Genomic DNA, 23214 nt, shown 5'->3' on the forward strand with positions numbered 1-23214 from the left:
TATATATATAAAGAGAGAGAGAGAGAGTGTGTGTGTGTCCTGGTGTGGCGCACTGCAGGATAATGCACTAGACCATAAGGTCGGTTTGAGCCACAAGGTTGGCAGGTCAAAGTCACCAGATGCTCCTTGGAAACCCTATATAGGGTTGCTATAAGTCAAACTGACTCTCTGACCTTGTGCTTCAAACCGACCTTGAGGTCCAGTGTTTTATCCTGCAATGCCACACCAGGACTGTCTATCTATCTATCTATCTATCTATCTATCTATCTATCTATCTATCTATCTATCTATCTATCTAAGGATAAAGATAAAAGGGTAAGAAACAAACAAGCTTAAAGGGAAAAAAATATAAAAACACATTTAATTATATATAGATATACACACATATACATCTATATATCACTGTGTCATATCAATGTACCTTTAGAGTTGTCTCCTGTCTCACTGTTGTGTTTTTTGTTTGCTTTGTTTTTGCTTATGTAGCACTGTAGGATAAGCAGTGGACTGGGAACCACAAAGTCATCAATTCAAACCCACCAGCTATTCCTAGGAAACCCTATACAGGGTCGCTAGGAGTTGGAACCAACTCAAATGCACTTAACAACAATATATATATATATTTATTTAGATAACATAGGAGTCCTAGTGTGGCAGTGTAGGATAAGCACTGAACTGCTAACAGCAAGGTTGGCAGTTCAAGCTTACCAGTCGTTCCTTGGGAACCCTATACAGGATCACTATGAGTTTGAGCTGATGCCACAGCATTTGACAACAACAACATACATAGAGAGAGGGGGGAACATGGTGGCTTTGTAGACTAAGCACTGGATTGTGAACCACAAGTCAGTGGTTTGAGCCCACCAGCCACTCCACAGGAGAAAAATGAGGCTTTCTGCTCCTGCAAAGATTTACAGTCTCAGAAATACTATGCAGGGTTGCTATGAGTCAGAATGGACTTGATAGCACTTAACAATATATGTATATTGAGATGTATATATATATACACATCTCAAAGAGGGAGAATTAAAATTGACAAAGAGACCGAGACAAAATCTAAAACAGAGACAGAAAGACCTGAAGAGAAATTTCTGAATGCCGCTTGCTCACTGCTGCTGGAATCACTCAGGTACTTCCTTTTATCCTCAGTTCCTACCACTCAACAACAACCCAATGATAGTTTCCTACCCAACATTGCCAAGTTTTTCTTAACAGCTCCAGTTCCTCCCCATTCTTATCCCATCTTTTCATCATTCCCTAATTCACCTGATTCCCACTCCCTCCCACCCCCTCTGATTATAGTTTCACCCTCCTCTCAAACCTCCTTTCAGCTTATGTCTCAGATGAGCTTTCATGATTGGGTCTCTTACAATCTCTTTTCCTGGTCATTCCTCTATCCTATTCTGGCTGATCAAAGAGATGAGAGTAAAGATCTAGAATTGGAACCAGGAAGGCATGGGGCCAGAACGAACCATGGGAATAATGTAAAAGGATCAGAGGGAAACAGAAAAACAGGGCTAAAGGGCAAGACAGCCTGGGAGAAATAGGCAGAGAGAAATCATGGTAATCCTGAGTGTGCGACTAAGACCTTTGGTTGGCTTTCTGTATGTACTGAATTATGCTGAGAACCAGAGATGATTCCAGGGTCAGAAGATGGAGTTAAGGGTTAAGGGCTTGGTGAATGTTTGAGGCAAGGAGGTATGGATTTGGGGGTGGGAGAGACACCTAAATCTGGGAAGCTGGCCTCTACAGATCTTTGCTTGATGGAAGTGACTGAAACAGACCAAATTCATAGGATTATAAGACTTTCAAAATTATTTTCCCCTACCCCTGCACCTGAATAGAGGTTATGCCTGAATATTATCAGCATATGAAAGCAAGTCCAGAGACAGAAGAGCCCTGATTGTCCTCCTCCTCACCCTTTTCCCTATCTTTTACAATGCTCTCTCAGGTCTTGTTAAGCGCCTCCAGTCAGTTCCGACTCATACTGACCCGGTATAGGATTTCTGAGGAGTGACTGGTGAGTTTGATCTACCAACCTTATATTTCAAACCAACCTTATTGTCCAGTGCTTATCCTACAGCACCACACCAGGACTCCCTGTAAAGTCTACGTTCCCTTTATCTTAATGCCTTTTCAGTTTTCCTATCATTGATAAGTCATTTTAGACCACTTCAGATACCTTAGGGGTAAAGTGTGAATCATTATCAGTGACATCACTAGAGGTTATGAACTATATTGGGTCACATTATCCAAAGGGTGACATCAAAATGACTGTCTATAAGATTTTGTGCACCCCCTCCCTTTTTTTTTTTTTTAAAGAAATGTATTTTTTATATAGATGTTCGTAAAGTTATAACACAAAAATTGTTTCTTCCCCAAGCTTACCTTACATATATCAATGTACCTGTTGTTAAGTGCCATTGAGTTGGTTGTGACTCATAGCAATACTATGTGTAACAGAAGGAAACCCTGCCAGGTCCTGTACCAACCTTACAGTCACTGTTATGTTTGAACCTATTGTTGCAGCCACTGTGTCAACCCATCTCATTAAGAATATTCCTCGTTTTCACTGAGCCTCTACCAAGCCTGATGTTGTTCGCCAGGTTCTCTTCTGATAACATGTCCCAAGTCCTTGAGACCAAGTCTCACCATTGTTGCTTCTAAGAAGCACAATGACCATACTTCTCCTATCATAGATTTGTTTGTTCTTCTAGCAGTCCATAGTGTGTTCAGTAATTTTCACCAACACAATAATTTAAATGCATCAATTATTCTTCCTTATTAATTGCATATTCCTTGCATATGAGAAGATTGAAAATACCATGGTGTTAGTCAGGCACACCTTAGTCCTCAATGTGACATCTTTAGTCTTTAACACTTTAAAGAGGTCTTTGCAGATTTGCCCAATGCAATACACCCTTTGATTTCTTAAATAGTGCTTCTATGAGCATTGATTGTGAACCCAAGTAAAATGAAGCCCTTGACAACATGAACTTTTTCTGTCTATAATGATGTTATTTATTGGTCCATTTGTGAGGATTTTTGTTTTCGTTATAATTGCAGTTGCAATTCGTACTGAAGGCTGTGGTCTTATCAGTAAGTGTTTCAAGTCTTTTCGGCTTCCAGCAAGCAACATTGTATCATCTATATATTGCAGTTTGTTAAATGAGCTTTCCTTCAATTCTGATGCCACTTTTTTGTGGCATCTAGCTTCTCAGATTATTTGCTCTACATACAATTGAATAAGTATGGTGAAAGACAGAACCGTGACTGACACACACTTTCCTGATTTTAAACCATTCAGTATTCCCTTGTTCTTTTCTAATGACTGCCTCTTGGTCTATGTACAGGTCCTGCATGAACACATCTAAGTGTTCTGGAATTTCCATCCTTTGCAATGCTATTCACAGTTTGTGATAATCCTTTGTATTAGTCAATAAAGTAAACAATTTTCTGGTATTATCTGCTTTCAGCCAAGATCAATCTGATGTTAGCAATGGCATTCCTCATTCTATGTTTTCTTCTTAATCCAGCTTGAATTTTTGGCAGCTCCCTATTATTGATGTACTTCTGCAAACCTTTTTTTTTTTTTTTTTTTGAACAACCAAATATTCTTTAATGCTAGAACAACTTTATAAAACAATTATATTTAATGGGCAAAGAGTATTATAGAAATATATGTTTCTATTTCTAAATTCAAAATTATTGTCAAATTCACCTTATAAATGACTTATAATAGGTGTTTAAAAGTGTTATAAAGATATCATAACTATAGAATATTACAGAATCAGATATAATTTGATAGCATACAGAAAGCGTACATATAACAAGTGCCATATGTAAAATGTCATGAATCAGTAAGTTCAGTTGCTTCTTAAAAATATTTTTAAAGTCAAGTTATTGAAATACAATTTACATATAATAAAATTCATCCTATGTACATGTACAGATAGATAAATATGACAAATGTACCCAGTCATGTAAACTGACTCAAAGGAGAATAAAGAATATTATCATCCCAAAGAGTTCCTTTGAAAATTTTTTTTCTTAAGTTTTTATTGTGAATTAATGATAGTTTATAAGGGAGAACATCAGTTTTACATTCATCCTATCATATTTGGCCCCTCTGCAATGATTACAATCCCCTCTGTGCATTACCATTCAACAGTATTTGCTTCTATTCCCTCTGTTTTATTTGTTTTTGGATGTACACCAAAACACTCAGGAATATATAATCACTCAAACAACCAAAAAGCATACCCTGCAAGCCTGCCTCCCAGCTGCCAATACACAGCCCCTCTCTCTCCATGAGTAGAGTCTCCAGCCGCTCCATCTCTCCACATCATCATCTATGCTTCCATCTCTGGCTGTTTCTCTGAATAGGGTCCCACACTCCACTCCCGCTCTTCTCCCTTAATGATCCCACAAATATATAAAGGTTTGACAAAGGCTATTTGTACATGGGTATTTACTTACTTTTACTAAAAGTATATCCATGAATATGGTGGAGCATATAGGGGTCAAAATTATGAACTTAGACATTACCAAAAACCTTGATGGACTAAGTTGCTGTACCCAGGACCATAGTCTCTGTAGACACCATTGTCAATTGGTATAACATAGTCCACAAAAACAGTAGTCTACACCTTACCTTGGTAAGTAGTGAATCAGATCTCAAAAGCTCATAAGTGGCCACCTAAAGTGTAACTATTGGTCTTTCTCTGTTTAGAGGGAAGAAGTGATGAACATTGCAGATGTTTGGAAACAAAAAAAATACTAATGGAGTACATAAGCATCAATTTCCATGAACTGATGAACTAGTTGGTCCTCAGCTACCAATACCAACTGCTCTGAAAGGAATCACTTTAGAAGATTCTTGATATAGCGGGAGAAAATGTAGACCAAAACTCAAAATTAGGGACAGCAAGATGGCAGACTAGGCAGATGCACTACATGGACCCTCTACCACAAAGATACAAGAGACCAAATGAAACAGGCACAGGTTAAAGTTCTAGAACTCTGAACTTCAGAGAAAAGGGTAGAGAAGTGGATTGAGTGTTTGTTGGGAGGAGATGCTGAGCAGAGATGGTGAGAGGGAGACTGACTCATGAACAGCTGGCCAGACACAGTGCAACCATCTGTGAGCAGTTTTGTCAACAGAAAGAGGCTTGGCAGAGCAGATTCACATACAAGATGGGAAAGGTAACCAGAGGTCTGGCCAGCTCCCACCCTCATCCACCCCCAGAGTATTCAGAAATACTCTGCTCTCCAGGAATTTAGAGCCATGTGGTTAGGAGCCATGCCAGTGTGAGGTGGGGCCTAGTTATGTCGATTGAGTGCTTGGATTCAGGTGGGCTTGCCTCCAAACCTACAGAAGCCACAGAGCCACAAGATGAGCACCCTGCCCTATCTGCCCTGTGGTGCTAATAGATACTGAAACCAACTCCATCAAATGGCCTCCACAAACTACTTTCAGACAGAGTGTCCTGCAAAGAAATAACACCAAGGTCAAAAGGAACTCCATCTAGGGTCAGAAACTCTGCTGTCACATCCCTCCCCCAACCCATTTCGTGAGCTTCTTGGCTTATAGGAACCCTGAGTTTTCTTCTCTTTGATTCCATCAGTTGTACTATTTTTTGTTTGGGGGTTTGATTTTTTTCATTGTGTTGTTTCATTGCTTTTGCTTGTGTATTTTTTCTCCTCCTTCTTCTCTTTGCATTCCCTTAATTTTCATCCTTTATATCTTTGCTGTTTTCCTTTTTCTTCTGTTATCCATTTCTCATCATCTTTTTTCCCTACATTTGATCTTCCATTACTACTCTCTGCTTTCTTTGCATCTTTTCTCTTCCTGGTTTTTCTAAGTGTTTTAAAATTTTCTTTCTTTTATTTCCTCTCTTATTTTCTTGTCAGTAGCTCCATTTTCCTTTCCCTCTTTTCTCTTTTTATTTATTCTTAAATGGCTTTAAATTTTTCTTTTTATTTTCTCTCTTATTTTTCTCTTCTATAGCACCATTCCTCTGTCCCTCTTTTGTCTTTATAGTTATTATATTGTCTTCTTCCAGTTGCTGCCTATTTTTATTTATTTATTCTCTTTAGGAATTTTCTTTTCTCTATTGGTTCCTTGTTTATTCATTCTGTTTTGTTTCCTTGTGTGTTGGGGAGAGGGTTTTCTTTTCCCACCCAATAGAAAACAGCAAATGTGTCCATACAGCCCACCCCCAACTATACCCTCTGAAGCTCCACTGACTAGGGAAGAGCTAATACCAGTTCCGATACTACCTGATCAACGACAGACAATAGCCAACACCAGCTAAACACAACCTAAACTGAGGTGCACGAATGGCAAACAAGAATAGTGTACACGCTTCCATTCTCTAACTACACCCACAGAAGACAGTTAGTGAGAGACAGAATACAAAATCATCAATTAAATACAAATATGATAGTTCCACAGTGCCCCAGAGACAACAGACTGTTTTAGTAGAGAGAATGGCTTAAATAAATGACTAAGATGCAGATCCAAGAAACATTTCTGAGGAAGAAAAGGTAATAGAACTAACTGTAAAAGAATTCAAAAGAATTGTATTTAGGTACAAGTCCTGGTACAGCACTGTAGGATAAGAATTTGACTACAAGGTTGGTTTGAACTGCAAGGTCGGTGGTTCAAACTCACCAGCCACTCCTTGGAAATCCTATATATATGAGTTGGAGCCAACTAAATGGCACTTAAAAAAAACAATAAGGATTTATAGAAAGATAGAAGAATGCAAGAAAAATACAGAAAAAATTTTAGAAGAATTCAGGAAAATGCTACAAGAACAAACATATAAAATAAGTGAAAAATTTTAAACTATACTAAACCTGCATTTAGAAATTCAGAAGATTAGTACTAAGATTTCAGAAATGAACAATACATTGAAAGGACAAAGGAATTGATTCAAAGCAATGGAAGCCCATATTAGTGAGCTTGAAGATAAATCTCTCAATACTATTATGCTAGAAGAAGAATCAGAAAAAATTCCAAAAAAAATCTGAGAGTTATGTGGGACATCAGGAAGAGGAACAACTTATGGGTGATCTGAAAAGACAATAAAAAGCACACAAAACATTGTCTAAGAGTTATTGGAAGAAAACTTCCCTAACATCATGAAAGATAAGAAGAAGATAAGCACACAAGAAGCTAAACAAACCCCAAACAGGATAGATCCCAAAAGAAAATCACCAGAAATATAATAATCAAACTTTCCAAAACCAAAGACAAAGAAAGAACCCTGAGAGCAGCTCAGGAAAAATGAAAAGTTACCTATAAAGAAGAACCAATAAGACTAAACTCTGATTTCTCAGCAGAAACCATGCAGGCAAGAAGGCAATGGGATGACATATACAAATCTGAAAGAAAAAAATTGCCAACCAAGAATCATATACCCAGCAAAGATGTCCCTCAAACAGGATGGCAAAATTAGGACATTTTCTGAAAAACAGAAATTAAAGGAATTTGTAATGACCAGACTAACTTTACAAAAAATACTATAGGGTGTTTGTTCTTTGGATTGAAACCAACAATCACAGACAACAACCTGAGATTACCATGCATGATAACACTACCCAGAACCCAATCTAGATATATGTTGTTGTCAGTGACATTGAGTCAGTTCTAACCCATAGCGACCCTGTATAGGGTTTCCAAAGAGCAGTTGGTGAGCTTGAACTGCCGACCTGGCAGTTCAAACAACTTTGTAGTCCAGCGCATTAACCTACAGTGCCACACCAGGATATCCAATCCAGTTAATATAGGGGTACTTAAAGTAAAACAAACCTGGTGGTGAAGATGGTGGTAGGGTGCCATGGAGTCAGTTGCGACTCACAGCCACCCTGCATAGGGTTTCCAGGGCTGTAAATCTTTACGGGAGCAGAAATTAGTCAACCACAAAAGGACAAATAATGTATGAAACCAATGTTGTAAAACATTAAGAAAAGGTTTTCTTAATAAAAGAAAACAATCGATGAGTTACAGGGAGAAGGGAAGGGAAAATTATTCACAGATTAGAGGGTAGACATGTTAACATGGGTAACAGGACAGGGAATTATACAATACAAGGGTGGTTGCCAAAAGAAAGATGAAAACAGTGGGAGATACAGAGGACTACAATAGTTAAAATGAATAAAGGTGACTACTGTTAACTGTTGGTACATGGAGGGAATTACAATCATGTAATAAAGCAAAGTGCATGACTTGCTGAATGTAAAACTGATAATCTGCTCTGTAAATGCTACAAGAACAAGTTTACACCTTCACTCAATTCACAATAAAATGTTTTTAAAAAATAAACTCAAAATCATAAAAAGACCAGGCATACTGGTCAGACAGAGACTGGTGGAACCCCTCAACTATGACCCTAGCACCCTTCAGGTCTAAAACTGAACTCACCTGTGTGGCTCAATTTTCAGCAAGCAATATATAGGTATATAGGGGAGACAACAACATTAGAGAAGTGTGAATACCAAAAAATGGTCAACCATTTGAGATCAAAGGACAAAATTCAAAAGGGTCAGGAAAGGAGGAGGAAAGGAAATAAGAAACAGAGAGGAAATGGGATAAATGATGTTACATGAAGGGGATTGCAATCACTGAGATGAATTGAAGTATATGATTTGTTGAATATAAAACTGATTATTTGCTTTGCAAACTTTCACTCAATACAAAATAGAACGTTTTTTGTTTTTTAATAAAAGGCTTCTACTCAGTTACTAATACTGTTGTTAATCAACGTCGAAAGATTTTACAATTTTGTTAGTATATATATAATCTAAGAACTATTACATTTAAGGAGTCCTGGTGTGGTGCTGTAAAATATACAGTGGACCACAGGTTAGTTTGAACTACAGTGTTGGTGGTTCAAAATTTACCAGCTGTTCCTCAAAAATCCTAGGGTAGCTATAAATCGGAATGGACTCAACAGCACTTAACAAGAACAACAACAATTACATTTAAGCAATTTACATTTATAGTTCTCACATATTATTCTATGATTAAAATTGATAATAAATATTACTAAGAATGCTGTATGATCTGATACAGGAGGAGGTCCATGGCTGAGGACGGTGACATCCTAACACCAATCACAGTGATGCCACTGAATCATATCATGCAGATTGGCTCATTTTCTTTCTTTCTCTCTTCCTCTTCTCCACCCCCTACCCCCATCCCATACCTTCTTTTCTGTCTCCTCTAGCTACTAGGCAGAACTGCTAGAGGTATAGAGCAGGAGAGGGGACAGTCAAGAAGTTCAGGCTTCTTTTTCAAGTGAGATTCCTACTCAGAGTCAAGAATGAGAGCTGGGAAAAGAGGAAAAACAAAGCTGGGAGAGAGGAGCTGGAAAGGCCCTGGGGTGGGGAGTTTCCTTTTCTATCCAGGAGAGAAAGAAAATGAGAATCTGGCAGAACAGATTCAGACATGGGCAAAAACCAAGAGCCTAAAATGGGCATACAGGCTTTAAGCAAAATGACCCCACCTCCAGGCTGTTTCTGTCCTAAATCCTAGGAATGTGATAGATCTGAATCCAGCTATTGGGAGACTAGTCAGTCAGTTGCTTTAGAGAGAAGACTGGCTTGTAGATTTCAGCCAATTATGGAGCAGTGAACGTAGTGATTTTTACCATGGGAAAACCGAGGATCTAGTCTGGCAGACTTAGCACTTAACTACAACATAGTTGTGTGGGCTATTGTTGAGTCTCAGCTTTAAGGTGATGATGAAGAAAAGCACCAGGTAACCTCCAGTCTCTTTAACTTCACCTTCCTGCCCACACTCTCCTCATGCTATTTTCTCCAAGGACCTGAAGTTGGGATCAAGAGGGGAAAAGTCCTGCTGTGGTATTAGAACCTATGATCTCAGTGTCTCAGGGTATGATAGGAAGAAGCTGCTGGGTAGAAACCAAAGGTAAAAGTAGCAGCCATCCCCACTTTATAACTCAGTCCTAGGCTCTGGTAGCGTAGTGGTTACGAAACCGGCTGCTAACCTCAAGGCCAGCAGTTCGAAACTACCAGCGGTTCCGGTTCCGCGGGAGAAAGATGAGGCTTTCTGCTCCCATAAAGATTTGCAGCCTCGGAAACCCAGTGCAGGGTCACTATGAGTCAGAATCGACTCCACCGTACTTAACAACAACAAAGGGACACAGGTCCTGTTTCTACCCCACCCCAATCATGCTGGGAATTGAAATTCGCATTTCCTCCTGCAGGTGAAACTAAACAGCTTGAATCTGGGCCTCTTCATTCTTCACTGAGTCCTGGAGGGAAAGAGTTAAGATGCAGCTTTGGAACCTGGCTTGAATAACAGGAAAATTATCAGGGAGGAGCAGGAGTCTGTTTTTTCTCACTCCTCCCACCTCACACCAATCTGGTTTCTAAGGCTAGGCAGCATCTAACCCTGGATCTTATCAGAAGAAACTCCCTGCCTTTAATCCTGAGTTCCAGCCGCCTCAATGCCTCAGTTTCCTTGTGTTGTATGTGGCAAAATGAAATACGGAAGTGCTACTTTAGGGCTCAGTAGTGAAAAGTTCGCCAAGTCTCAAGTACGCCTAAAGTATTTCTCCCACCCCCCAATCATACAATTAAAATGTACCGAGAGACTGGGTTCTGCTACCCTCTAGTGGTCAAAGCTGAAAGGACGCTCTAACCCAATCAATCAGGACCCTCAACTCATTACCACAGACTTGCCGGAAAGACACGATAAACCAATTAGGGTTGGTTGATGATGCATGCAGGGGATTTTAACCATGGCAATGAAACGATATACGATACGATGAATGTAAAGCTAATGTTCTCCCCTGTAAACTACCACATAATTCACAATAGAAACATAAAAAAAAAAAAAAAAAAAAGATAAACCATTAGATTTTACAAGTAGGAAAACTGAGAAGACCTAGAAATGGTCACCTTGAGAGTCAGGCATAACTGGGACTGGAATCCAAGTCTCAGTAGCTTCCCTGTCTTACCTTCTTTTGCTTCTCCTTCCTAATTTATCCCTGAGGAGGTCTGTCCTTATTTGAAACCCCACAAGCCTAAAGGACATGGCCCCTTTTCACCCCACCCCCACTCCCGCGGAGCAACACCTGCACCTCAAAGTCACAATCCCATGCCAGTTCGCAGTTGAGGGGTTGCTGACCCCTAATTAAGAATTGATCTTTTGGATTTTTAGTGACCGCGCATAGCTTGTCACTATAGCAACTGCTCTGTAACGTTTCCTGTAGTTCCCCAGGTCTCTTGGCTCCACGGCAAACGGTGCTTTGCGACCTTAAGTTTGCAGCGGTCGTACTGCAGCCCTGGAAGTTGTTGCTGAGCGACGGAGAGAAACTAGTCCTCTGTAGAGCGGCCTTTCCAGGGAACCCGAGTGTCTGGACCCCATGTAGGAGTGTAGACTCTGCAGCCCTCTTCCCTATCGGGGCCCATGGCGGTGGCAGCGCCCCACGGCGGGACGGAGGGATCGGGCTGGGCCTGGCGGCCGGTGGCACGGAACGCGCTTCTGGCGCGGGCGTTTCATTCCTGCACGGAACTGCGGGGACGGTTCTATCTGGTGGGGGGTCTCCTAGCCGGAGGTACTAAAGAGCCCAGCAGTGATACGGTGGCCTTCGATCCGGCTGGAGGCCAGGCCGTCAGGGTAGAAGCCCCGGGAGGTCCAAGGCGCAGCCACCACGATGCTGCGCTGGTCGGCGGGCGCTGGCTCTGTGTGGTGGGCGGATGGGACGGGTCGCGCCGTCTGGCTGCAGTGGCCGCCCTGGACACAGATCGTGGAATGTGGGAGACCTGGACCGCAACCCCCGGTAACTGCCCACCTGCAGGCCTCAGTAGTCACACCTGCACCCGTCTCTCTGACCGAGAGCTGCGGGTGACTGGCCGGGAGGGTGGTACCCGCACCCAGCGCCGCTATGGAAGCATCTACACGTTAAAGCTGGACCCTGGTGCCCGAACCTATTGGTATGACAACTCCTTGCCAAAACCCCAGCACCCTTCCTTGTCCACACTCTGGAAAAGCAATGTCTGAACTCCGCTGGTATTATCTCCCCCCTCTCATCTGACCTACCATACTGACCCATGCCTCTTTTTTATCCTTGAGATGGGGGTGGAGCCAGAGGCATAGTTAAGGAATGGCAGGTCTGACCACTGAGCCCTTTCTATTAGCCCTGCTCAGCCTAATTTTCTTTCATGATAAGATATAAGGAGGGTGGAGCCGAGGAGGAGCAGAATGATATGCTGAGGTACCCCAAGTATCAATGACACCTGACTGAACTTACTGAAGCAGGACAAGAAGGGGATGGTGTTTGTGGTTGAAAATTGGGGGGGTGGGGGGAGAGAGACGGCGGTGAAGGGGAGACACAGCCTTGGCACTCATCTTCCCTACACCTAATGGGACTAAGGCGTTAAACACAGCACTTAACTTACATTTTCCAGAAAACCCAACTCAGGCCTGAATTTCTGCATATCCACAGCTATAAGGAAGAAGGCTGCCACACAGCCTCCCGCTCAGGTCACTGTGCTGCTTTGCTTCAAACTCCTGGCCCCCACCCAGGTCATGAGCTATTGCTCTTTGGGGGATGTAACTCAACTGAACCAGAAGTAGCTGGACATTGGAGTTTTGGGAAGATTAAGGTATTATCAATTCACATCTTGTATAAGGGGGCTAAAATTGTAATTCTTAAATTCCTTCAGTCCCTCCTTTCTCTTCCAAGGAGGAACCACCTGTGGCCCCCCATTTGATGGAAAAGCTTGCAAGGCTTGTGAGCAGTGGACAAGGGTCCCGGCAGGGTCCCCGGGGACTACGGCATCACTCGTGTTCCGTGGTGGGGCCCTTTGCTGTGCTGTTTGGTGGAGAAACTCTGACCAGAACCAGAGACACCATCTGCAATGACCTCTACATCTATGATACTCGTGAGAGCCAGCCTAATAGTGACTGAGGGGGAAAGGTGGGAAGAGAACCTGAAGGCTGTAGAAAGAGAAAGGATGGAGTGATGGGGTAGGGAGGAGGATTAGCACATCAGATACATCTAGTATTAAACATTTGAAGAGGAACACAAGTCAAGAGAGAAAAATAATGGGGAAGCTTTGTTATGGGTGTCAAAGTGTTCTTGCCTCAATAACTGCCCTCTGCCCCACCCAACAGGCAAGTCTCCTCCTCTGTGGTTCCACTTCCCCTGTGCGGACAGTGGGCTGAAACGCGTGGGCCATCGGACCTGTCTTTGGAATGATCATCTTTACCTGGTTGGGGGTTTTGGTGAGGATGGCAAGACAGCTAGTCCACAGGTTTGTATCTTGGATCTCTTTGTCTAACGAACAGTGCCAGAAAATGTGGCAAGACATACCACCAAAGCCTGTTTTGTTGCAAACCATAAAACATTATCACCAAAGTTATCTGACTCATTTCAAATGTTTTTAAAGTTCAATCTGAAAGTCAACATTTATCGCTAAATCTTTTGGGGAGGGCGATAAATAAGTAAATGCATCTTTGTTTGCAAGGGAAAAGATAAAACAGGGGTCCTACAGAGGAACCAATAGATCTGTTTTGGAAGAAGTGCAGTCAGAGTGCTCCTTGGAGGCCAAGATGGCTACGCTCCATCTCTCATACTTTGGACATATTGTCCGGAGGAAACAGTCACTGGAGAAGGATGTCATGCTGGGTAAGGTGGAGGGTCAGAGAAAAAGAGGAAGACCCCTAACGAGATGAATTAGCCAGGTGGCATCATTGATGAACTCAAGTGTGGTAGCGGTAGTGAGGTTGGCCCAGGATCGGACATTGTTTCGTTCTGCTGTGCGTGGTGTCTCTATGAGTTGGTTCCGACTCGATGGCACCTGACAACAACAACAACTCTGATACTACAAGGAGCTCTGGTAGCGAGTCCAACTGCCAAAAAGGTTGGCAGTTCAAAGCTATCAGCCACTCTGTGGGAGAAAGATGATACTTTCTGCTCTTGTAAAGATTTATAGCCTTGTGAGGTTCTATATGGGGTCACTATGAATTGGGATGAACTTAATTGCACACGACCACCACCACCACTCTGACACTGTGAGCCATTATCCCGGTGGAACCAAAACCACAAATCACATGCTGTTATTGGTCCTCTGCATCATACAATTTCTACCCCTAATACTGGGAGAAAGCATCAGGCTAAAGCTAAGCATTCTGACCAAAACATTTAATTAACAAAAAATATTACAATAGCAGAGAAAATAATAACAATAAAGAAAAATTAGAAGATGTGGGAGTCAGGGTAGAAAAAATGCAAAGGCCTTGATCCCTAGGAGACCAACACTCCAGCTGAGCTGGCTTTAGCCCCAGCTCCTTCTGAGTTTTCCTTGGCTGCTGGCTTCTCATCTTCCCCCATAAGACGAATGTTGTGCTTTTCCCGGAATTCATTTAGTTCTTTTCCCTTTGCCTGAAGCTGCTGTGTCAGTGTTTCAATGATCTTCTGGATCTAGAAGGCAAGATATAGGTTACATACTTAAGGATTTCAGAACCCCCTCCTCCCACCTGGTCTGGACTATGTCTGGGAGAAGTGAAGGAGAGCGAACACCTCAAAGCTCACCTTTAATCAAGTATGAAAAATGGAACCCAGCCACTGAAGTTATTCCTTTCTCAAAGAGAGTAGTTTACAAACTTCAGTGTACATAAAAATCACCTGGGTTGCTTATTTTTACAGGGCACCTTCCTGAGCGCCACCACCAAAGGTTCTGATTCTGTGAGATCTGGAGCTGCATTTTAAATTAGTCTGCCGGTGATTTTGATGCAGTTATCCTCAGGCCAAGGAGCCCAGGTGGTACAATGGTTAAGTGTGTTGCTATTAACAAAAGTCTGGTGGTTTAAACTCCCACCTACTCCACAGGAGAAAAACGTGGCAGTCTGCTTCTGTAAAGATTACCATTTCTACTCTAGGGCAGTCCTCTAATAGGGTTGCTATGAATCAGAATCAACTTGACGACAATGGGTTTGGTTTTGGGTTTCCATGGAACACACACACACTGCAAGACACTAACTCTCCATCCCATTCAGCCCATGATAACAGGCAGACAACCAGCAACCCTTCTTGTCCAAGAAAATTCTAAGCTATTTATGCTTGCTGTCTTCAACATAAGCTCCCACCCAGACTCCTCTACCAGATTCCCTGCCTCCCCTTATTCCCTACCCCTTTGTTGCCCAGAGCGTCTACTCAGGGATCCTTGCTCACCTGCTCCTTATTATTCTCCAAGGCAGGCAACACCTCTTTGACAGTTCGTTCCACCAGCACCCCTCCAACCATGCGGTAGCACTTGCGGGTTTCATCTACCTCCTTCAGCGTATCGATCACTAGGCTGGAGTTGGAGACAACACAGGTTCTGAGAAGTCAGTCCTACTCTACTGCAACCCTCCCTCACAAAATGGCCCATCTAACTCTCCTATGAGGGAGCTTCAAAAGGTCATGGAAAAAAATCCCCTTATCTTTTTAACTTTATAATCTGAAACCCAAAGATATAAATTATTTATTTTTGTATGCATCTCCTAAAAATCCATTTAAAACAATTTAAACATCAAAAGAGAATAAAATGTCTTATTTTATATTCTTAGTTATAAAATGTAGAAATTTAACTTTTGCCTGTACTATTAAAAATATTTTCTACAATTTTATTGCTATGCCATATTATGAGAATGTGTATATGATTTCATTGATTCTTAAGAGAACTAATATTCATTCTAGTCATTCAAAAAACATTTTAAATTTTCTGTTCCTAGCAATAATTTTGTAGGGGTCTATTTTGTACATGGGAAAATGTATATGTAACTTGTTAAAACCACATGCTCTTTGAGGTGCATGACTTCAAATAAATTCCATTATCTTGTATATTTCTCCATGAACTTTTTGAAGTTCCCTTGTATTGAAGCTGCTTCCTTCTCCCCAGCTTCCTAACCTGTGCTCATTCAGCTCCATCTCCAACTCAGCTGCTTTGGATGCCAGGCCTCGCTGTTCCTGCCTAAGGCGGTTAAAGCCAGCTATTACCTAAAAGTGATAAAGAAGGGACAAAGAAAATGGCAGAGATGCAAGACAGTACATAGGGTAGCAGGCTTTACAATGGTACAATAGTGGGCACCTTCCTTGAAAAAGGAGTAGAGCACAAGTTTGTGCTATCTGAAATTCTATCTGGAATTCCATTCACCAAACACTTGCTGATTACCTACTGAATACCAGGTATTTGCTAGGTACTGGGGGACATAAGAGAATAGATTTGGCCCTAGGCTCCCTGTAACTTACAGTTTGATGAGGAATGCTGTTATTGTTGTTAGCTGCCAGCTAGTCATGGCAACCCCTTGTGTGACCTTTCAGAAGCAGATTGCTAGACCTGTTTTCTGAGGTTCAAACCACCTCAGAAGTCAAGTGCTTAACCATTTGTGTCACTCAGGGACTCACTGGTGGGTACTAGGTGGAAAATATGGAGGTAGGGGTGAATTACAGAAGTATCTATGTAGACTTGCAGGTAAGAAGGGAGGACATTATGTTGAGTGAAATTAGTCAATCACAAAAGGTCAAATATTGCCTGACACCACTGTTGTAAATAGTAAGAAAAGGTTTTCTTGATAAAAGAAACATTCTATGATGGTTACCACAGGTAGGAAGGAAGGGAAAATTAATCACTGGCTAGAGGGTAGACACATGATAATGTGGGTGGTGGGAAAAGCAATATATATAACAAGAGGGAAGTTGGCAGAGGAAAGATGAACGTAGTGGGAGACACAAGAAGAATGCAAGCGTTAAAGTGAACAGAGGTCAATACTGTTAACTGGTGCCTGGAGGGGGTGGCAATCATTGTCATGAAGCAAAGCATATGACTTATTGAATATAAAACTGATGATCTGTTCTGTAAAACCTTCAGTTAATCAATAAAAAGTTAAAAACAAACAAACAGAAGCTGTGAAATAATTAACTAAGAGAAAGGGAAAGGAAAACGTAAAAAGTTGACTTGAAAGTTGAGGTTGAAAAATAAGTATGTATGACTGGAAAACTGATTTCTTCTATAGACCTTCACCCAATTTACAAGTAAAAAAAAAAAAGTTAAAGTGAATAGGGGTAAAAACTGTTAACTGATGGTACATGGAGGGGACTGCAACCATGTAATGAAATGAAGTTATAAAATTTATTGAATGTAAAACTGATAATCTGCTCTGTAAATCTTCACTCAGTTCACAATAAAAAGTTTTTTTAAAACATAAAAAAGCTTTGTAATGAATGGCATATTTGGGTCTGCCCAGTATCTCTCCCTCAACTGCATGGGGTTCTTATAGAACTCCCAACACCAACAAGGCCCTTACCTTTGATCACAATGCACTGATCTATTCTATGCCACAGTCTCTCAAGAGTTTTAATTCTGGGAAGAAACAAACAGGTACAGAAGGCAGTTGGAGCTAAGACACCTAGTGGTCCTAAACAGAAGATCCTCCATTCCTATTCCTGAGATTCCTGAAGCTGCCCTAGTTACTAAACTCATTGTGGCCTATTTACTTTGCCTTTCTTTTAACTGTGTTCAATTCCGTGACTTACTTACTATCACCCTTCAGAGACACTCACTTAGAAAAAACATAGTTGGCCAGAATAATTTTCTGTGGCCTACATGCTGCTTCCTCCTGAGAGAGAATGCCGTAACTGAAGCTTGAATGAGGAGGAATTTGGAAGGGTATGCACATGAGGCACAAGCAATAACATATCTAAAAGTCCAAAGTGATTACTAACAGTTTCCCAGATGCTGCACAGAGAATGAAAATTGTATGAAAGTCTGACTGGGTAGTAATATTACCATCACTGCTCTAAAAACTGTGTTTGTAAAGAATTATCAGATGAACAGCAAGAGATAAAAATGTGGAAAGAAAGGAACTGCCATTAGGGTGAGGGGCGAAGATAATGCTCCTATGGTGTTAAGGAAAGATGTCAACCTCACCAAGAGAGCAGGAAAGCTCACTGTGGAGGAGGTGGAACGTGTCATTACCATTATGCAGAATCCACACCAGTACAAGATTCTGGACTGGTTCCTAAACAGACACAAAGATGTGAAGGTTGATAAATACAGTCAGGTTCTGTCAATGGTTTAGACAACAAGCTCTGTGAAGACCTGGCGGAGCTGAAGAAGATCCGGGCCCACAGAAGGCTGTTCCTTCTGGGGCCTTCATGTTCAAGGTCAGCACACCAAGACCACTGGCCACTGTGGCCATACCCTGGTATGTCCAAGAAGAAATAAGACTCTAGGCCTTGCCTATTAATGAATCATTATTATACATTAATTTAAAAAAAATTAACAGGGGTGCCTTAGAACCATTTCAGGATCACTGGGGATGAGATCCCACCCTCAGTATTTTTTATTTTATTTTTTCTCATTACACTTGGCACTTTATTAGTGGGGAGATTTGTCTTAGTTTGGAAGGCTAGGTTGGGATGGACAGGTCAGTGCTCATCTGGGGGGTAACTTTCCAAGACATCAGGTGCTCCTCCACTCAGGTTTAGAGAAATATCATAATTAATGAAACCCCCCCACTCAGTTTTTTGTTTTTTTTAAAAAAGATCTCTACATAATTCTAATGTGAAAACCACTACATTATCTAACCTCTTTGAGCTTTATTTTTCTCACCTGTGAAATGCATCTATTATCTACTTCATAGAGCTGTTGTATCCATCACATGAACCAATGAATGTGACACAGCTCCGTAAGCAGTAAAACACATTTAATTACTATTATGGTCTTCTCTCAAAAGGCAGAAATACCACCTTGATTCCTGTGGTCAGCTGAGAACAGTGGGCCCATCCATTCAATCCAATGCCAAATCTCCCAGCAGTCCTGTGAGCTGAAGAATTAACTTTGCTCAGAGAGGACTGGCCTTTTGTGCCTGATCCTGGGAGATAGCCTCAAAATCCTTGGAAATTCCCAGTGACTGATGTAACTTTGTTAACCAAGGCAGGACCCTCGGACCACAACTGAGAGTTTATACTAATGAATAACGCAGAATGGTGGTGACCATGCCAGAAAAATAAGTCATGTGTTAAGAGGGTTCAGACTTAGAACCACAATCTCCAGGGAAAGTAGGGAGGCTGGAAGTTGCGTTCAGTCATATGGGCAATTATCAGGCTCACATAATGTCTCTTGAATAAAACTCTGGACACCAAGACTAAGGTGAACTTCACTATTTTACAATATTCTGTGTAGTGTCACAAATTGATGTGCTGAGAGAGTACATTTCTAGGGATTATGGAAACTTCACATAGGGGGTTCCCCCAAACTTTGTCTGGTTCTGATTTGTTATCCTTTTTAAGTATAACTCTTTCTTGAGTTTTGTGAGTTGTTCTATTGACTTACTGAACCTGAAAAAGTAGTAGTTGTTGTTGTGTGTCATCATGGCAACCCTGTATAATGGTGGGTTTGAACTGCCAACCTTGTGGTTAGCAGTCCAATACTTATCCCACAGTGCCACACCAGAACCCCGAGAAAGTCGTTGCTGTTGTTAACTGCCGTCGAGTCAGTTCTGACCTATAGCGGCACTGAGAAGCACCTGGTGAGCTTGAACTGCCAACCTTGTGATTCAAGCCGACTTTGCAGTCCAGCACATTAACCCACAGCGCCAAGTCAGTTGCTCAGAAGTGAGGGTGTCCTAACTGATCTGAAAGGAATCACATTAGAAAGTCCTGGATAGAGTGGGAGAAAATGGGGAACAAAACTCAAAATCATAAGCCCAGGTTTACTTATGCAGACTGGTGGAACCCTGAGACTATGTATGGCCCTTGGTCACCTTTAGATCTAGAACTGAACTCACCGCCATGGCTCAATTTTCAGCCAAACGACAGGTATACAGGGAGGACAATACTAGTAACGTGAACACACCACAGACCGGACAATCATTAGAAATCAAAAGGGCAGCATTTACTTAAGGACAAAATTTACAAGGGTGGGGGGGGGGGAAGGAGGAAAGGAAACAAGAAATACAAGGAAGTGGGATACCTGATGTTACACTTAAGGGTATGAAGTCAATATGATACAAAGTGTATGACTTGTTAAATGTAAAACTAATGATCTGCTCTGTAAACCTTCACTCCATTCACAAGCATTTGCAAGTCTCTCACTCCCATAAACAGTATCTCAAATTTCAGTGCCAGAAACTGCCCTAGTTGACTAAGCATCTCATCTTTACTATGTACTTTATCCTGAACTCTCTCTACATAGCTCATATTGTTGTTGTTGTGAAGTGTAGTCGATCAGTTCCGACCCACAGCGACCCTGTATAGGGTTTCTGAGGAGCAGATGGTGAGCTTGAACCACCGACCTTGCAGTTCAAACGGCTTTGCAGTCTGGCACATTTAACCCACAGTGCCACACCAGGACTCCACATAGCTCATATACAGCTAGTATAATCCAAATAGCTGACATATACAAATCTTATATTCCTTTTCCTGTCCAAAAAAATCAAAGAAAAATTGACTAGGAACTTGTCATTCCAGCAACTTGCTCCCTACTCCCATCCATTACTCTTTCATCTCAATCTACTCTATCCAGTCATTTCAACAAATGCCTTGAAAATTGAATGCCTCTACAGTCCACATTTTTTTCACTTTCACCGCTTACAATACAACTAACTACTCCATTTATGAGTCCTGGTGTGGTGCTGTGGGTTAATACGCTGGAATGCAAAGTTGGTTTGATCTTCAAGGTTGGTAGTTCAAGTTCACCAGTCATGGTACAGTAGGTTATGATTGGGTTGCTAACCGCAAGGTCAGCATTTCTAATCTACTAGCTGCTTAGTGTGACAAAGATGAGGCTCTCTGCTCCCATAAAGATTTACAGCCTCGGAAGCCCTATTCAGGGTTACTATGAGTCGGAATTGACTCATAGTCATCAGCACATACCGCCACCACCACCACTATAACAAAAATACCACAAGCGTGGATGGCTATAACTCAGTTTGTGAGGATTAACGTCCAAATCCAGAGCACCCACAGTGGGAAAATGTCCTTGTCTCCTTTCAAACATCTGTATGGCCAGCATTCCTTGAAGATCTCCATGTGTTTTAACATCAATCAATTTCTGAACCTAGGAGCTTCACAGTGCAGGGACCTCAGGTCCAAAGGATGAACTCCATTCCTAGCTTTTCTTAGTGGAAGTGGGTTCCTCTTTCTCTGCTCAAGTCTCTCCTTTATCTCTTGTAAAATAGAAGGTGTTGCATGCCACACTCTTGGAAATCTCCCATAAATCAGATCAGTGTGGTGGTAACTTCCATAGGATAAGCACTAGATTGTGACCCACAAGGTCAGTAGTTGGAGCCCACCAGCTGCTCCATGGGAAAAAGATGAAGTTTTCTGCTCCTGCAGACTCATGCAGCGGTTATGAGTTGGAACTGACTTGAAGGCCCTTAACAACATCTCCCCCTTAATCCTCTTATTGGTTTATCACAGCAAATCATATCATGGGGAACAGCTACAACTCAACAAACAAACCACCAAGAATCCTGGCCCAGTCAAGCTGATACAAAACCTTAGTAATCACAACCATCCAAGGCAGGTTTTACCATTTCTGACACCAACCTTTTAATCAATCTTGACACTAACAAATATTCACATGGCTTTTTTTACTTCTCTGTTAGGTTTGAAAATTCCTTGCAATGGCCACACAGAACTCACAGACAACACTCATAATTATGGAGTTGATAGAGAAATAGCAGGTTACAATTCAGGATCAGAAATGCCCAGGATAGTTCTTTGGTCAAGACTGCCTCTTGCCAGCCAGGCACAACTTTCTCTATGGTCCTTGGCCTCTCAGCTACAAGGTCCCTTGACCTCTGCCCTTCTCCAGCAATTTTCTTTCAAAGCTGCCAAAAATGTCCAAAAGCCTCATCCCCATAGGTCAGCAAATCTAGCTGAAGGCACCCTACTCTGCAAGCAAATCTCCTGCCCTAAGACACTCAGTTTCATGCTCTTGGTTCTGCTGCCACTGTCCCTCTGCCACTTCTCTGCTGCTCCTCTGATGTCATAGCTGTCTTCTAGATCAAGGAAGTTCAATGTACAGGGATCTCTGAGTCCAAAGGACACACTCTACTCCTGGCTCTTCTTTCTTGATGGTAGTGAGAGTCCCTGTTCCTGTTTCTGAAATGGCTCATTTTATACCCAGTGGGATGGCAAAACTGACCAATCCCCAAGTTAGAGTCCATACACCTTATTTGCATGGTCCCACCCAGTTATCTGATGGGAATTACAAACTCTGGCTAGAAGAGCATCATATCAAGTAATGTACTGCATCATAGGTGCCAACAGTAAAAATGGTAGCATGGTGGAATCTTATCTCTTCTAATTTCTGGAGGGGGAAGGACAGTCAGCATCCAGGGAATGGCAAGTCTTACTCCACCTTAAAAGTGCGCAAAGGCATTTTACTCCACCAGGAAGCCCTTACCCAAAGATCTGGGCTCTGTGATTGTCATGCCCACTGTGATTGCCCTGCTCCATGGCTCAGGAAGCCTCCCGCATCACACAGCACCAGTCTCCTGGTTCTGCTACACTGTCTCTGTGCTGCTGCTTCTTGCCATTGTGTGCCATCTCAGGTGTTACAGGTTCCCTCTGTCTCCTGGTCTAAAAGGTTCTTAACGCATCTTCTTTCTTGATGGTAGTGAGATCCCCTCCGCTCTGGGATTGGCTTTAAGTCTAGCAAGCAGTAGTGTCAGTAGGGTTGGTGTCAGCCACTGTGGTAATTCATGGCATCACACCCTCTCCTCTTTTACACTAGAACATACAGAATCCTTAGTAATGTTTATAATTTTAATCATATAGTAATACATGAAGAATATAGTTATAAACAGCTTAATACTTCTTAGATTATATGAATACTAACAAAAGTGTTTTATAAAATATATCTATATTGAATTAAATTATTAGGTACAACATTATTAGTAACTGAACAAAAACCATTTTTAACTTTTTTCCTTCTGTAAAGAAAACCCACAAAAAAATTAACTCAACATAGAAAATTATGTGGAACAAAGAAACCAACAGCATCACAAAAAGGCATACAGCAAAATGACAGCAATCAATTCATACTGTTTACTGGTTACTGTCATTTACATTCAGTATAATTATCAAATATTGGCAATTACACTAAATGTAAATGGATTAAAGGTACCAGTCAAGAGACAGAGAATAACAAATGGATAAGAAAACAGTGTCCTTCAATATGCTG

General features: G+C 41.6%; 2 protein-coding genes across 2 annotated transcripts in view; one reads left to right on the top strand and one right to left on the bottom strand.

Moving 5' to 3' along the window:
* Window positions 1-11443: 11443 nt before the first annotated feature.
* On the top strand, window positions 11444-13320 carry KLHDC9 (kelch domain containing 9). The gene is made up of 4 exons (XM_006861659.1): window positions 11444-11970; window positions 12483-12642; window positions 12723-12921; window positions 13154-13320. Exons 1-4 carry the CDS (start codon window positions 11444-11446, stop codon window positions 13318-13320), a joined length of 1053 nt encoding a protein of 350 aa, XP_006861721.1.
* Window positions 13321-14167: 847 nt separating this feature from the next.
* The window catches only part of PFDN2 (prefoldin subunit 2), a 30636-nt gene continuing 21589 nt past the window's right edge, over window positions 14168-23214 (bottom strand). The window contains exons 2-4 of the mRNA XM_006861660.1: window positions 15931-16019; window positions 15213-15336; window positions 14168-14462 (exon numbers count right to left, since the gene is read on the bottom strand). Coding sequence (XP_006861722.1) covers window positions 14286-14462; window positions 15213-15336; window positions 15931-16019 — 390 coding nt within the window. The 3' untranslated portion in view covers window positions 14168-14285. The remainder of the gene's footprint in view (window positions 14463-15212; window positions 15337-15930; window positions 16020-23214) is intronic.

This window comes from Chrysochloris asiatica, unplaced genomic scaffold (assembly GCF_000296735.1).
Source record: "Chrysochloris asiatica unplaced genomic scaffold, ChrAsi1.0 scaffold00042, whole genome shotgun sequence".
Lineage (NCBI taxonomy): Eukaryota > Metazoa > Chordata > Mammalia > Afrosoricida > Chrysochloridae > Chrysochloris > Chrysochloris asiatica.

Bases quoted from the DNA above. Each gene is read 5' to 3' on its own strand.
- KLHDC9 (XM_006861659.1), top strand. From the start codon at position 11,444: ATGGCGGTGGCAGCGCCCCACGGCGGGACGGAGGGATCGGGCTGGGCC. The intron at 11,971-12,482 runs GTATGACAACTC...GCATATCCACAG, and splicing joins CCTGGTGCCCGAACCTATTG to CTATAAGGAAGAAGGCTGCC. The intron at 12,922-13,153 runs GTGAGAGCCAGC...CCCACCCAACAG, and splicing joins CCTCTACATCTATGATACTC to GCAAGTCTCCTCCTCTGTGG.